Consider the following 16,384-nt stretch of genomic DNA (forward strand, 5'->3'; position numbering starts at 1 on the left):
ATATATATATATATATATATATATAAATCTCTTTCTCCAGTTTGGGAAGAGGGGAGGAGGAGAGGAGATGCCTTAAAGATTCATCAAGTACTAGCTGAGTTAAGTTGGCAAAGCCAAGCAAATGTTAAATGACTTGCCTGAAATGACTTTTGCATCGTCCTGCTTGAGGAACACAGTGGCTGCCCCTCATTACTTTGTATTTACCTGTCCCAGACAAAAGCATCTGCAAATCCTATATTAATCCTATGTTGCCAGGCTTGCCATGTGCACAGACCTACACAAGTCTGTGTTTACAGAAACTGCACTTGAGAAATGCAGGAACAAAAAAGAAGTAGAAAAGAGGGAGATGGAACCCACGGAGAAACAGGTTAATATCATTTTCATGACTTTTTTTTTTTTTTTCCTTCTTCAGCCCCAGCTCTCCCGCGCGCGGGAGGAGGCTGTGGGCTGCGAACTCCGCGCTGGAATGAGGAGTCATTGAGCCCTAGCCGAGGTAGCAGCTTCCCCTCCCGGTGTCCCTGCTGCAGCCTCTGGTGCCCGGTCCCTGGATGCTCAGCCTACTCCTCGCCTCCCGGTACAACATCGCCTGCAGACACAGCCCCGCCGGCGGACTAGTTGCCCGGCGGGCGGGAGACTCGGAGGCATTGGCTCCGTAACTTTTCACGTCATTTTCTGCTCCTGAGCCCCTGGTCCCCTGTCCGCGCCTCCTCACGCCGCAGACCGCGGCGCCCATGGGGCAGGGGCCGAGCCGCTTGCAGCACTGAGCCGACCCGGACTGGAGTCCGTGATGTCCGGCACCAAACTGGAGGACTACCCCCCTTGTCGCAACTGGTCATCTGCTCCGGAGCTGAATGCAACTCAAGAGCCCTTTTTAAACCCCACCGACTATGACGACGAGGAATTCCTGCGGTACCTGTGGAGGGAATACCTCCACCCCAAAGAATACGAGTGGGTCCTGATCGCCGGCTACATCATCGTGTTCGTGGTGGCTCTCATTGGGAACGTCCTGGGTGAGTGACCGCCGGGCAGCCCCAGGTAGGGGCTGCCAAGTCCTCGCGCCCCCGACTGCCAAGACCCCTCCTCCCCCCAGGGATGCACACAAAGAGGTGGCTGCTCTCGGGGTGGGGTTATATTTTTTAAAAAAAGTTTTCTGATTTTACGAGCCAGGACCGAGCCCTGGAATGGTGATCCCTTTTTCTGCAGGGAGCCGCATTGCCTTTGGGAGCACCAAGGTTCCAAGCGCGGGGAAAGGGACAGAGGCAGGGCTCTCCAGGTGGATTTGATGGAGTGTGGGGGAATTAGTCATCCTTTTGTGTAACGTGGACGAGTGTTTCGGGGGTGGGGAGAGGTCAGGCTGGCAGGATGAGAAGCTGTGCCCCTTCGGAGCAAGCTCTCCTGGGCTGTGGAAATCACAAAGGATTTGTGAGCCCGGTACAAGTGCCCTTTGGCGAGGGGTTGAGGCTGAGTCCAGAGGCGGTAATGAAAGGGCAGGAAGTGGGAGCAGAGGCAAAGCAGGGAGGTGCACTCACGCAAGGAAGCTGAATTAAACAGGAGCCAAGCCGGGAGCGAGCAAGGAGGAGGGGCCTCTGAGAAAAGTACCAAGGAGATCGCAATCATTCATCCCTCCTTCCATTCATTTATCCACTGTGCCCATGTATTTTCCAGAGCATGCTTGTTTCCAGGCTCGGGAAATATTTGCAGCTGATTTCTTTTTTTCCAAAGACTAGACCAAGCTTTGTGCTAGGTTCTCACTATTTGTCGCTGTCTAGGTTGGTATGCAAGCATAAATTTCCTCTCCCACTCCCCACCTCTGCACAATTTCTGAGGGTTGAAGAAGCGGTGCCGTGGCTAGATGGTGGCTGTGGTGATGGAGTTTATTAGGGCAGCTGGGAAATCGACTTAAAAAACAAAAAACAGGGGCTGTGGAAGGGAGGGACGATTGAACATAAATTGTGAATGGAAGGAGCGTGCACCTAGATGAATGGAGAGTAGGAGGTGTTTAAATGCAGAGGGCAGTGTGGAGGGAATCTCTGCGGAAAATGACAGGAGATAGGGGGAGGCTAGGAGAAGATGCTCTAGATTTTCAGTTACAAAAAGGGGGAGTAGATGAGCGAGGTGGAATAGGCTGGGAGGTGTTGAAGTCCAAGGTAGAGGCTTTGTAGCTGCTGTGGAGGATGATAAGAGAATTATCAGGCTCTCAGCGCTAGCCTGATTTTTACCTTCTCTCCCCATATGTGTCAGTCTGGGTAAGAAGCAGTCACAGTAGTCCCTCGCCAATTCAGGAGGCAGAAATAGTTGGTAGTATGTGACTGAAAGGCATTCCTGAGAGAGCTGGTAGAATATTATTTGACAAGAAAGATAAGAATCCTCTGAGAACTTTAGTTGGCTCTGTCTGTATATTTTTTCAGGCTATTTTAACTTTGTTGCAGTTTTTTAAAGGCAAACATAAAGGAAATGTTTTGATGAGGCAGACAAGGTGAAAGGTGGAAATACACATGGTTAGGACTAGTTGTAAGGTTAAGTCTGTTAATCATAATGCTTTTCTTGTTTCCCTTCTCCTTGTCATCCATGCTTAGAGTTACAATAATTAAGATACATGGCTACTAGCATAGCAACATTTCACTGCATTATGCTAATACTTAATGATAAGTGAACAATCAAAATTGAACATCTATGAATACCTACTCTCTGCCAGACTCCTTCTCATACACTCTCTCACTTAACCTCAGAGTAACCCACATTTGACAGAAGAAGCAAGACTTAGAGAAATAAAATGACTTATTAAGGAACATCATTCAGATTCAGTTCCATTTCTTCTGACCTCAGGTCCAGAATTCTTCACTGATATTCCACTCTAGATTTAGAAAGCATACAGAGAATTAATTCTTTTCTCCCAGTGTCTGCAAGCCCATTAAATGTATTCCCTTTTCTCCCTTCCATCTATGCCCACTATTAATAAATTACCATGAGGGGTTAATGGTTCTGTGATTCTCTCCAACAAAAACCCACTGAGGGAGGAATGTTATTGCATTGCAGTAAAATTTTGACGTGTTTTTCAGGAATAGCTACAAATCATAATTATTTTCCTTCCCTAATTTTATTTTAGGCTTAACCTCTGTGATAAAATTTGCTCCTTTTTGCTGTTATTTTATTCTGGCTTGCACAGACCTGTGATGCATGGTTTTCATATCCTAATTGCATAGTTTAGGGGTGCATGTTTGCTAGCCTGAGGAGTGCTTTAGTCTCAGGAAAGAAACATCTCTGGAGTAGATGTTTCATAATGTCAAGTGAGAGAGCACTGTCCACAGCCCCAAGTGCTGAAATGTCCAATTTTATTCAACTTAAAAAAAAAAAAACATATACTCAAAGCTCTTTGTTTTCATGAAACTGACAGCTGTTTTCCTCAGAAACGAATGACACTGAAATCCTCTCTGGCTGAACTGAAACCCATATTCTTTATGGACATATTCCCTGAAAGTTGATGAGGTTCAAGTTTGACATTTAAACAAATAAGCAGTGTCATTCCTCACAGACAACTTCCTGCTCTTTTAAGTCACTGTCGAATTTGCAAAAGAGATTAGATTGAGAATCGCTTTTTTGCCCCCCTGGTATGTCATTTTATGCAGAGAATGGCAGGACAAGAAATCACATTATTCATGCAAGATAAAAGAGTCAACATTGGGTATGAAGGAGACATACCACCGTGTAAGCAGCAGATGTAACCACTGACCCTTCAGGTCCGCTTACCACTTGTACTTTCATGTCACTAACTGCTTGGAAAATCTCAACCTTCTTGAACTTACAAATATAGTGTAATCAGTTAGCAGTCATTACTCCCACGATGTCCTTTTGTGAGCAGAATGACAAGGCCTTGATCATACCTACCTATTTTTCTGCTCTCCATGGTGCCTCTCTCATTATATACCCTCCCCATTATCAGATGCTTCTTTCCCAAGCTAGAAAGCAGTTTATTGGAAAAAATGTTGACAAAAGTCATTCAAAATAAGGCAAAAAATTACTCTACATGCAATTTCATGATTATATGCATCCTAATAAAAACATACACACGTCTAATTATAGAATTTTAAATCCTAGGAAGAAAGATGAGACAGGTTCTTTCTGGAAGCAGTGTTTTTCCAGTATCTTCAAAATTATGACACATATAACCTATTCCTAAGGATGTCTTGTACTTTAGACAAGTAGATGCATTCAGTTATTTGACCAGTACATTTTGATCAATGTTATGTTTTTAAAATTAATTTGTATAGGGGGAAAGTGTTCTTGGGGACACTCAAGGGAATATGTTTGAGGTCATTCCTACTATTCCTTGAGTAGAAACTGGATGGAGAGATGGGTTCTAGTCAGTTCAAGTGTTAAACATCTGGAGGAAATGAGCAATTCCCTGCTTCTCTTACTTCCACTTTCAAATATATGATTTTCACCTGGAATGCTTCTATCTTCCCTGTTGTCATCTTCATATGAAAAAATGAGGAGAACAGTCAACAAATGACATCAGTCCAACTGTGCTTCTCACCTCTTATGTGGCATTAGCAAGTTAACAAACTCTCTGAGCCTGTTTTTTCCAACTTAAAGTTATGGTTAATAATGCCTGCCTTGACTCACAGACACAGAGAATAGACTTGTGGTTGCCAAGGGGGAGAGGTGTGGGGGGAGGGATGGATTATTGAGAGTTTGGGGTTAGCAGATGCAAACTATTATATAGAGAATGGATAGACAACAAGGTCTTACTGTACAGCACATGGAACTATATTCAGTATCTTGTGATAAACCATAGTGGAAAAGAATATGGAAAAGAACATCTATATGTCTATAACTGAATCACTTTGCTGTACAGCAGAAATAAATACAACATTGTAAATCAACTATACTTGAATCAAATAAATTGAAAAATAAAAAATAAATCCTGCCTTATAGAAATCCTATGAGGATATATATATGAGCATCCTCTACAGAGATATTTAGAGGAGTGTACACAAATATATATATTTTTTTCTTTTCTTGACACAGTAGACACTAAATGCCAATGTCTATCCCTTCATTCCCACTACTGAAATCTCTCCTCGGTGAGATTGGTAGCCATCCTGTTCCTCCGTGGCCAATCTGTAGCTCTGTTGCTCTTTATGGCCTCTACTCTGGCATTTTTCTCAATTGAGTGTTTTCATAAAAGCTGTTAGTGACATGGTGTTGGCACCTGTTACTCTTCTTTTCCATACCAGCTCCACCCTCCCACCCCAATTAGATGTTTAGTGCATCATGCTGACTACTTAACATTGCCTTCCCACCTCTATGTGAAAGTCATTCCTAACCATCATGATGATTTTCTTTCTCTCAGTTTACATTTCCCTGCTCTAGGTTCCATTAACTCAAGAGTTTCTGAAATGTTAGCTGGCCAGTCTATCACTACTGATGTTTTAAACAGCATGCCCGTACACACACACAAAGATAATATGTTGATTTAACTCAGTTAAAGCACACTGCCCATTAATAAATGTATCTAACAAGAGTTAAACTAAACTGGGTAGGTGGGATGGGGGGAATACCTGTAATAGGGTTGCTTCTTACAGAGCTAATCATATGCCCTAGACACGGCAATGGCAGAGTCGCAAGTTCCCGCCGCTCCTAAGTCTGAGACCTTTCTTCTCTACTTGTCCCAAAGCCCATCTCAGCTCTGTGGGTCTTTAAAACCCACTCTTTCACACACAGGAAGCAGAAAGAGGTTAGAGGTAATACATTACTGATCTCTGCCAAGACCCGATAGAAGTCATGATCAGTAACCGTAAAAGGTAAGGTTAGCCACTAAGCTTTAAACTTGTATGATTTTAGTTACAGAATGCAAAGCATGCTTACCTGAATAAGAGTTAAACTGACACCTCCACCTTTTTAGCAAATCATAGCCACTTAGTTTTACTGGGTAAAATAAATCATGTTTTTGACTTGAACAGAATCTCAGTGATAACTTTTTAAATGGCTCTCTCATAGATAACAGCAACATTTACCATGGGAAGACAATAATGAAATAACGTGTGCTACTGATAATTTAAATGGAATAGGTTTTTTCTATATTTGAAAAAAAATGAGGAAAGTGAAATAAATGAAAATGTTACCAATGTATAAGACAGGCTAAATCTAACATACAAATACATGAAGTTTTATAAAATTTTTCTTGATTTTATTAGGGCATACATATGTGTTTTATATGTTTACATGAATTTTTATTAATTCATATTTCGGAACGTATTTGCGAATCATCACGTACTACAGTTACATTAGCATTACAAAGTCCCTGAATTCTTACTCAGCTCCTCAGATTTCAGGAGTATCCACCACTGGTGTTATTTCACTGGTGAGAGATGACCTTTCCATCCTTCTTCTTGTAGAATTCTGACATACCCCTCAACCTTAGGGATGCTGGCTCTGTTGAATAATGTCTCACTGGTGAGGTCCAGTTAATGACATGTGATGGGTGAAACAAAGGGTAGTTATTCATCTCCAACTCCTCTTCTTGCTGCAAAGGAAAATGAAGAATATTTATGGAGTACTATATGCCAGGTCTTGGAAGCTACGTTCCACGATGAATATATATATTTCCTTGATGCCTCATGACAAACTTATAACAAGGAGATTAATAGCTTTGATTGACAAATGAGAAACATGAAATTCAAAAAGCTATTTTAACTAGTTCCAAAGTTTAGTCAGACTGTAAGTATCAGCACTAGGTTTCTAATACAGATTTATCTGGTTCCATGGTCCACCTGTGTCATCCTGACTCTGTCTCATGCTTCTAATCCTGACCAAGAAAAAGGAAAGAAAAGAGAGAATGGGAATGTTACCGAGGTGTGCCCTCCAGATGATCTATGGAGCTGTGCTGGCCAGTTGCCATGCTATTCCTCTGATAGACTATAGTCCTTCAGCTTGGAGGATGAGCTCATTTGATAAGTTAATCAAGGTCAGGCTAGGGTTACTTTACAAGAGAAAATTTCAAGGTAAAAATAGGTGTTGTCAAAAAGGTTTTTGCCTGTTCAGGGGGGTGACTCTCTGGATAAACGTTAGATAATTGTGGCCAAGGATTATTTTGTTACCGAAGGTGCTGTCTTTAGAGACCATTAAAGACTGAGGACCTAAACATTTACTATCTCAGATAATCTAAAGATTGTTTTGTTCCTGCTTTGGCTTTCAAACCTACTCACACATTTCTTTTTTTCTTTCTCTGATGGAATTAATGTTAACTTTTTAAAAAAATCATAAGTTTCTATTGATTTGACTGCATAGGTCAATCTTTATATCACATAATAGTGCTCCTGGAGCACAATGGTATTTTATATGTCCAAAGAGGCATTACCCATAACACTATAAATGAAATGAACTTTAGACACTGACAGTGGAACAGTTTGAGAGGCTATCAGATGAAATACATGACGTATATGACCAGTCTTTTGGATAGCTGACTCTTAGGACTGGATTTATTGATTTCATCTTTATTCCCAATGAGAGATCATCTCTTGACCAAGTAAATGGGTTGGATATATATTTAAATACCATTAAATGTTTTTCCATTTGAACTGTTTCCCCATAAACAAAAAATCAAGACTATTCAGAATAAATATGTACTCTATTCTTGAAAATATTTTTGGATTACTATCATTGAGTCTTTTCCAGTAATTTGCTTTCGATATCACATACATATGAAAAATGTTTAATGTTTACATATTATTTTACTCTTCAGAAGACTTTGTTACATACATTGCCTCATTTATTCTTCAGAACAATCTAATGAGGTAGGTTGTATTTAGTGTAAAAATTTATGTGCCTGAAAAGATTTGAAATCAATTTAAAAGAAAAGTTTGACTACATAGAAATATCCAGGGATTGTGTGTCTGCTTTGGAAAACCTTACGAGCGTCCTGTATTCCAAGAAGTCAGGATAAGAATATTAACTCCCTTTGTCTGACCTTCGGCTACAATGTCTTTGGTACCTGATTTTGTCAACATTCTGAGTACAGATGCACATTAACCAGATTTACAAAATTGGCACATAAGAAAATAAATAAATAAATAAATCCAATATTTTAATTTAAAATAAGTTAATTCTTTTTTTTGATGTCTTATCTTTTTTCTTCATCTTTAATGGAGTATAATTGCTTTACAATGTTGTGTTAGTTTCTGCTGTACAACAAAGTGAATCAGCTATATGTATACATATACACCCATATCCCCTCCCTCTTAAGCCTCCCTCCCACCCTCCCCATTCCACCCTCTAGGTCATCACAAAGCATCAAGCTGGTCTCCCTGTGCTATGCAGGAGCTTCCCACTAGCTATCTATTTTACATTTGGTAGTGTATATATGTCAGTGCTACTCTCTCACTTCGTCCCAGCTTCCCTTTCCCTGCCCCGTATCCTCAAGTCCGTTCTCTATGTCTGTGTCTTTATTCCTGCCCTGCCACTAGGTTCATCAGTACTGTTTTTTTTAGACTCCATATACATACATTAGCATACAGTATTTGTTTTTCTTTTTCTGACTTACTTCACTCTGTATGACAGACTCTAGGTCCATCCACCTCATTACAAAGAACTCAATTTCTTTCCACTTTATGGCTGAGTAATATTCCATTGTATATATGTGCCACATCTTCTTTATCCATTCATCTGTCGATGGACACTTAGGTTGATCCATGTCCTGGCTATTGTAAATAGTCCTGCAATGAACAGTGTGGTACATTACTCTTTTCGAATTATGGTTTTCTCGGGGTATATGTCCAGTAGTGGGATTGCTGGGTTGTATCGTAGTTCTATTTGTAGTTTTTTTAGGAGCCTCCGTACTGTTCTCCATAGTGGTTGTATCAATTTAAATTATGACCAAAAGTACAAGAGGATTCCCTTTTCTGCACACCCTCTCCAGCATTTATTGTTTCTAGATTTTTTGATGATGGCCATTCTGACTGGTGTGAGGTGATACCTCATTGTGGTTTTGATTTGCATTTCTCTAATTATTAGTGATGTTGAGCATCTTTTCATGTGTTTGTTGGCCATCTGTATGTCTTCTTTGGAAAAAATGCCTATTTAGGTCTCCCACCCATTTTTGGATCGGGCTGGGTTCTTTTGACCTTGAGCTGCATGAGCTGCTTCTATATTTTGGAGATTAATCCTTTGTTACTTTCTTCGTTTGCAAATATTTTCTCCCATTCTCAGGGTTATCTTTTTGTCTGGTTTATGGTTTGCTTTACTGTGCAAGAGCTTTTAAGTTTCATTAGGTCCCATTAGTTTATTGTTGTTTTTATTTTCATTTCTCTAGGAGATGAGCCAAAAAGGATCTCACTGTGATTTATGTCAAAGAGTGTTCTTCCTATGTTTTCCTCTAAGAGTTTTACAGTGTGTGGCCTTACATTTAGGTCTTTAAACCATCCTGAGTTTATTTTTGTGTATGGTGTTAGGGTGTGTTCTAATTTCATTCTTTTACATGTATCTATCCATGTTTCCCAGCACCACTTATTGAAGAGGCTGTTTTTTCTCCATTGCATATTCTTGCTTCCTCTGTCAAAGATAAGATGACCATATGTGTGTGGGTTTATCCCTGGCCTTTCTATCCTGTTCCATTTGTCTATATTTCTGTTTTTGTGCCAGTAACATACTGTCTTGGTTACTGTAGCTTTGTAGTATAGTCTGAAGTCCAGGAGCCTGATTCCTCCAGCTTCATTTTTCTTTCTCAAGGTTTCTTTGACTATTTGGGGTCCTTTGTGTTTCCATGCAAATTGTGAAATTTTTTGTTCTAGTTCTGTGAAAAATGTCATTAGTAATTTGATAGGGATTGCATTGAATTGGTAGATTGCTTTGGGTAGTGTAGTCATTTTCACAATGTTGATTCTTCCAATCCAAGAACATGGTATGTCTCTCCATCTGTTTGTACTGCCTTTACTTCTTTCATCACTGTCTTATAGTTTTCTGCATACAGGTCTTTCACCACCTTAGGTAGGTTTATTCCTAAGTATTTTATTCTTTTTGTTGCAATGTTAAATGGGAGTGTTTCCTTAATTTCACTTTCAGATTTTTTGTTGTTAGAGTATAAGAATGCCAGAGATTTTGTATCCTGCTACTCTACCAAATTCACTGATTAGCTCTAGTAGTTTTCTGTTGGCATCTTTAGGATTTTCTCTGTATAGTATCATGTCAACTGCAAACAGTGACAGTATTATTTCTTCTTTTCCAATTTCAATTCCTTTTATTTCTTTTTCTTCTTTGACTGCTGTGGCTAAAACTTCCAAAACTATGTTGAATAACAGTGGTGAGTGTGGGCAACCTTGTCTTGTTCCTGATCTTAGAGGAAATGGTTTCAGCTTTTAACCATTGAGAATGATGTTGGCTCTGGGTTTGTCATATATGGCCTTTATTACGTTGATATAGGTTCCCTATATGTGCACTTTCTGGAGAGTTTTTATCATAAATCGGTGTTCAATTTTGTCAAAAGCTTTTCCTGCATCTGTTGAGATGATCGTATGCTTTTTATTCTTCAACTTGTCAATGCGGTGTATCACATTGATTGATATGTGTATATTGAAGAAACCTTGCATTCCTGGGATAAACCACACTTGATCGTGGGGTATGATCCTTTTAATGTGCTGTTGGATTCTGTTTGCTAATATTTTGTTGAGGATTTTTGCATCTATGTTCATCAGTGACACTGGCCTGTAATTTCCTTTTTCTGTGATACCTTTTTTCTGGTTTTGATATCAGGGTGATAGTGGTCTTGTAGAATGAGTTTCAGTGTGTTCCTCCCTCTGATACACTTTGGAAGAGTTTGAGAAGAATGGGTGTTAACTCTTCTCTAAATGTTTGATAGAATTTTCCTGTGAAGCCATATGATCCTGGGCTTTTGTTTGTTGGAAGATTTTTAATCACAGTTTCAATTTCAGTGCTTGTGATTGGTCTGTTTATATTTTCTATTTCTTCATGGTTCAGTCTTGGAAGGTTGTGCATTTCTAAGAATTTGTCCATTTCTTCCAGGTTGCCCATTTATTGTCATATAGTTGCATGTAGTAGTCTCTCATGATCCTTTGAATTTCTGCAGTGTCAGTTATTACTTCTCCTTTTTCCTTTCTAATTCTCTTGAGTTGAGTCTTCTCCCTTTTTTTCCTGATGAGTCTGGGTAATGGTTTATCATTTTTGTTTATCTCCTTAAAGAACCAGCTTTTAGTTTTATTGATCTTTGCTATTGTTTCATTCATTTCTTTTTCATTTATTTCTTATCCGATCTTTATAATTTTCTTCCTTCTGTTAACTTTGGGCTTTTTCTGTTCTTCTTTCTCTAATTGCTTTAGGTGTAAATTTAGGTTGTTTATTTGAGATTTTTATTGTTTCTTGAGGTAGGATTGTATTGCTATAAACTTCCCTCTTAGAACTGCTTTTGCTGCATCCCATAGGTTTTGGGCTGCCGTGTTTTCATTGTCATTTGTTTCTAGGTATTTTTTGATTTCCTCTTTGATTCCTTCAGTGACCTCTTGGTTGTTTAGTAGCATATTGTTTAGCCTCCATCTGTTTGTATTTTTTACAGATTTTTTCCTGTATTTGATATCTACTCTCACAGCGTTGTGGTCAGAAAAGATGCTTGATATGATTTCAATTTTCTTAAATTTACTGAGGCTTGATTTGTGACCCAAGATGTGATCTATCCTGGAGAATGTTTTGTGTGCACTTGAGAAGATAGTATATTCTGTTGTTTTTGGATGGAATGTCCTATAAATATCAATTAAGTCCATTTGGTGTAATGTGTCATTTAAAGCTTGTGTTTCCTTATTTATTTTCATTTTGGTTGATCTTTCCACTAGTGAAATTGGGGATTTAAAGTCCCTTACTATTATTGTGTTACTGTTGATTTCCCATTTTATGGCTGCTAGCATTTGCCTTATGTATTGAGGTGCTCCTTTGTTGGGTGCATAAATATTTAAAATTGTTATATCTTCTTCTTGGATTGATCCCTTGATCATTATGCAGTGTACTTCCTTGTCTTTTGTAATAGTCTTTATTTTAAAGTCATTTTTGTCTGATATGAGAATTGCTACTCCAGCTTTCTTTTGGTTTCCATTTTCATGGAATATCTTTTTCCATCCCCTCACTTTCAGTCTGTATGTGTCCCTAGGTCTGAAGTGGGTCTTTTGTAGATAGCATATAAACAGGTCTTGTTTTTGTATCCATTTAGCCAGTCTGTGTCCTTTGGTTGGGACATTTAATCCATTTATATTTAAGGAAATTATTGATATGTATGTTCCTGTTACCATTTTCTTAATTGTTTTGGGTTTGTTTTTGTAGGTCTTTTCCTCGTCTTGTGTTTCTGCCTAGAGAAGTTCCTTTAGCATTTGTTATAAAGCTGGTTTGGTGGTGCTGAATCATTTTTACTTTTGCTTTTCTGTAAAGCTTTTGATTTCTCCATCGAATCTGAATGCAATCCTTGCTGGTAGAGTAAACTTGGTTGTAGGTTTTTCCCTTTCATCACTTTAAATATATCTTGTCACTCTTTTCTGGCCTGTAGAGCTTCTGCTGAAAGATCAGCTCTTAACCTTATGGGGATTCCCTTGTATGTTATTTGTTGTGTTTCCCTTGTTGCTTTTAATATTCTTTCTTTATGTTTAGTTTTTGTTAGTTTGATTAATATGTGTCTCAGTCTGTCTCTTCTTGGATTTAACCTGTGTGGGACTCTGTGCTTCCTGGACTCGATTGACTATTTACTTTCCCATGTTGGGGAAGTTTTCAACTATAATCTCTTCAAATATTTTTTCAGACCCTTTCTTTTTTTCTTCTTCTTCTGGGGCTCCTATAATTTGAAAGTTGGTGCACTTAATATTATCCCAGAGGTCTCTGAGACTGTCCTCCATTCTTTTTTCTTTATTCTGTTCTGTGGCAGTTATTTCCACTATTCTATCTTCCAGCTCACTTATCTGTTTTTCTGCCTCAGTTATTCTGCTATTAATTCCTTCTAGAGTATCTTTAATTTCAGTTATTGTGCTTTATATTACTGTTATTTTGCTCTTTAGTTCTTCTAGGTCCTTGTTAAAAATTTCTTTTATTTTCTGTATCCTGTTTCTCAGATCTTGAATCATCTTTACTATCATTACTTTGAATTCGTTTTCAAGTAGCTTGTCTATTTCCTCTTTATTTATTTGTTCTTGTGGGCTTTTCTTTTCTTGCTCCTTTGCCTGCAAGATATTTCTCCCTCTTTTCATTTTGTCTAATTTACAGTATTTCTGTTCCTCTTGCTTCTGTTTTCTTCCCCTGGTGTTGAAGTTAGTCCAGTGGTTTGCATAGGCTTCCTGATGTGATGGACTGGTGCCTGTGTTCTGGTGGGTGGATCTGAGTCTTTTCCCTTTGATGAGCAGGACCATGTCAGATGGTGTGTTCTGGGGTGTCTGTGAGTTTAGTATGACCTTAGTTAGACTGTGTGCTGATGGGTTGGTTTGTTTTCCTGTCTTGTTTGTTGTTTGGTGTGGGGTGTCCAGCTCTGGAAGCTGCTGGCAGTTGGGTGGAGCCGGGTCTTGTATTCAGGTAGAGGTCTCTGTGAGAGCTCTCAGAGATTAATCTTCCCTGGGGGTGGGAATTCTTTAGTGGTCCAGCATCCTGGACTTTGTGTTCCCACCCCAGAGCCTCAGGCCTGACTTCTGGTCGAAGAACCAAGACCCTGCAATTCGCTCATCCCAGCGATAAAGGGGATTAAAAAAAAAAAGAAAGAATGAATGAAAAGACTAAGAAAACCTCAGACAAATGGTAAAAAAGTAAAATCAAACAAACAAAAATAGAAACAAGGAAACATGCACACACACAAAAGAAACAAAAACAGAACCAAATAAATCAAAAAGCAAGCATAACCCAAGGATGAAATCAAATAATTAAAAAGAAAACTGACAAAAACACAATACTAAAAAACAAAACCAAAGTAGAGTGCCAACTGAAGAAGGAAGCAAAGAAACAAAACAAAATGAAGAAACTGATAAGAAGAAAAAAGAGAAAGGGGAAAGAAGACAGAACAACAGAAAAGCAACATAAAAATAGAAATATAAAAATAAATAGAAAATATATTAAAGAAAAAAACCAAAAAAGACAAACAAAACCCCAGAGAAATGGTAAAATCAAACAAACAAAAACACAATCAAGGAAACACACACAGATGCAAAAGAAACAAAAACAGAACCAAATAAATGAAAAACAAGAGAACAACCAGACAATTAGAAGAACTCAAAAGCGAAATCAAACAATTAGGATCAAAACTAACAAAAGCACAAACCTAAAATCAAAACCAAACCAGCGTGCCAACTAAAGCATAAAGCAAGGAAACAGATAAAACCTATAAAAATGATTTTAAAAATAATAAAACAAAAAGGGGAAAAACACAGGACAGCAGAAAAGCAAAGTAGAAATGGAAATATAAAAAATAAAAAATATATTAAAGAAAAAGAAGAAAAAATATAAGAGAAAAGAACACAGAACAACAGAAAAGCAAAGTTAAAATAGAAGTATATAAAAAAATAAAAATAAAAAATGTTATAGAACACAAAAGACTAAAAGACTAAATTAAAGAAAAAAAAATACTGAAACAAAACCCAACAAACAGACAAAAAACAAAAGGGAAAAAATCAAACAAAAAAGGCCAGAACCAACAATGGAATGAATCAAAACATAAAATTAATAATAATAATTATGTTTCCCTGGGGTCTCAGCTGAAAGTGTCCTTGCACATGCCATGAGCCACAGCCCACCTCCACCTCCCTTGGCTGGTCTCTGGACCTGCTCTGTGCCCTGTGGGGATAACTCAGATTCTGATCTGGCCCAATTGCTGCACCTGCTGCCCCCGAAGTCCACAGCTGTCAGAGCTAGAACATTTTCATTTTGGGGAACACTCATTGTCTACTAAGATGTTCCATAGATGCAGGGCCTACCTAGCTGATTGCAGGGATTTAGTCTGCAGCTTGTGCTGCCAACAGAAAGATTTTTGATCTTTTTCCTTATTTGCCCCATCCCTGGGATTCAGCTTTGGTTTTATCCACACCTCTGCATGTGGTCTACTCACAGGAGTCTGGTCCTGAGAATGCCTTGGAGCTTGTGGGTCTGCCCCAGTGAGGACCAGGTACAGAGGTGGTATGACTGCTTGGACGGTGGGAGCCCCGGTGGTGCCAAATGTGCAGGGAGCCGGAGGCCATGGGCACAAGAGATATGGCCCTAGCAAGGGCCTTTTCTGGCACCCAGCATAAGGCGCATGAGGGCTGGCCCTGGCCAGGTTTTTTCTGACACCCAGCAGCAGGCGTGTGAGGGCCAGCCCTGAGAGGGCTTCTTTTATTGTCCGTCGGCAGACACTGATGTGTGGGGAGAGAGAGGCCACAATAGTGGCTCCTCCCCCTGTGTGTGACTCATCAGTAACACCTGCTTCCATGGCAGTCCAGTCTTCCTCTGTAGGCATTCCCTGCTGCATATTTCCTCCCTCCCGTCCCCTCAGTCCATCTCCCCACAACCAACAGCAGTTCTCACTCCTGGCCTGTTCCTCAATCCCCACACTCCAGCTCCCAGCCCCCTTGCATAACTGTGAACACACATCCCAGTCCAGGGCGCAGAGAGCCACAGTACAGGCCGTCTGTGTATTTCTCACTCTTTCCCATCTGCTACCAATTTGCTGCTTCACCCTCTTCTGACAGCCTCAAATGCTTCCCTTCTGTCCCAATCGATTCCCCCGTCAGAGAGGGAGTTTCCCCGAATACGGGAATCTCTCCTCTGCTTTAGCTCCCCTGCCCTGTCCTGTCCTGCTTCCTTTCCTCCTCCTTCTCCCTTCTTTTTTCCATCCTACCCAGTTATGCAGGGATCTTTATAGTTCTTTCCGGTGTCCAAGGTCTTTAGCTTGTTTTCAGCCAGTCTTCTGTGAGAATTGTTGCACCTATAGATGTAATCCTGATGCATGCATGGAGAGAGATGAACTCCATGTCCTCATATTCTGCCACCATCTTGAATCCCCCAAGAAGTTAATCTTAAAAGTCATAGAACACTTGAAGCTCTTTCAATCTTCACTGTCTCTTTCTGTAGACATAACTATGTGAAGAGCTTTATTGTTCTGAAAAGGTAGGCTGTGCCATAGTGGCAAATAAACCCTAAATGTTCATTGGCTTAGCATCACAGAAGTTTATTTCTTGTCTATTTGACATCTAATTGACATCTAATGTGGATTGGAGAGTCTGTTGTATCTCAAGGTCCAGATGTCCTTTCTGTTCATGGACCACCTCAACATGCAGCCTCTGTGAAACAAGCCTCCACGATGGGTCTCAGTGTCCCCCACTGCCTGGTATTCACACCCTATTTAGTTCCTTTCCATATCATGCCAGAAGTGGTCTATAGCAGTATA

General features: G+C 39.6%; 1 protein-coding gene across 1 annotated transcript in view; it reads left to right on the forward strand.

Annotated features, from left to right (window-relative positions):
* Window positions 1-328: 328 nt before the first annotated feature.
* The window catches only part of HCRTR2 (hypocretin receptor 2), a 119,373-nt gene continuing 103,317 nt past the window's right edge, over window positions 329-16,384 (forward strand). The window contains exon 1 of the mRNA XM_022581440.2: window positions 329-1,010. Within this exon, the coding sequence (XP_022437148.1) occupies window positions 788-1,010 (223 nt within the window). The 5' untranslated portion in view covers window positions 329-787. The remainder of the gene's footprint in view (window positions 1,011-16,384) is intronic.

This window comes from Delphinapterus leucas, chromosome 10, assembly GCF_059928025.1.
Source record: "Delphinapterus leucas isolate spDelLeu-1000000601 "Yukka" chromosome 10, BTC_Dleu_Yukka2, whole genome shotgun sequence".
Classification (NCBI taxonomy): domain Eukaryota; kingdom Metazoa; phylum Chordata; class Mammalia; order Artiodactyla; family Monodontidae; genus Delphinapterus; species Delphinapterus leucas.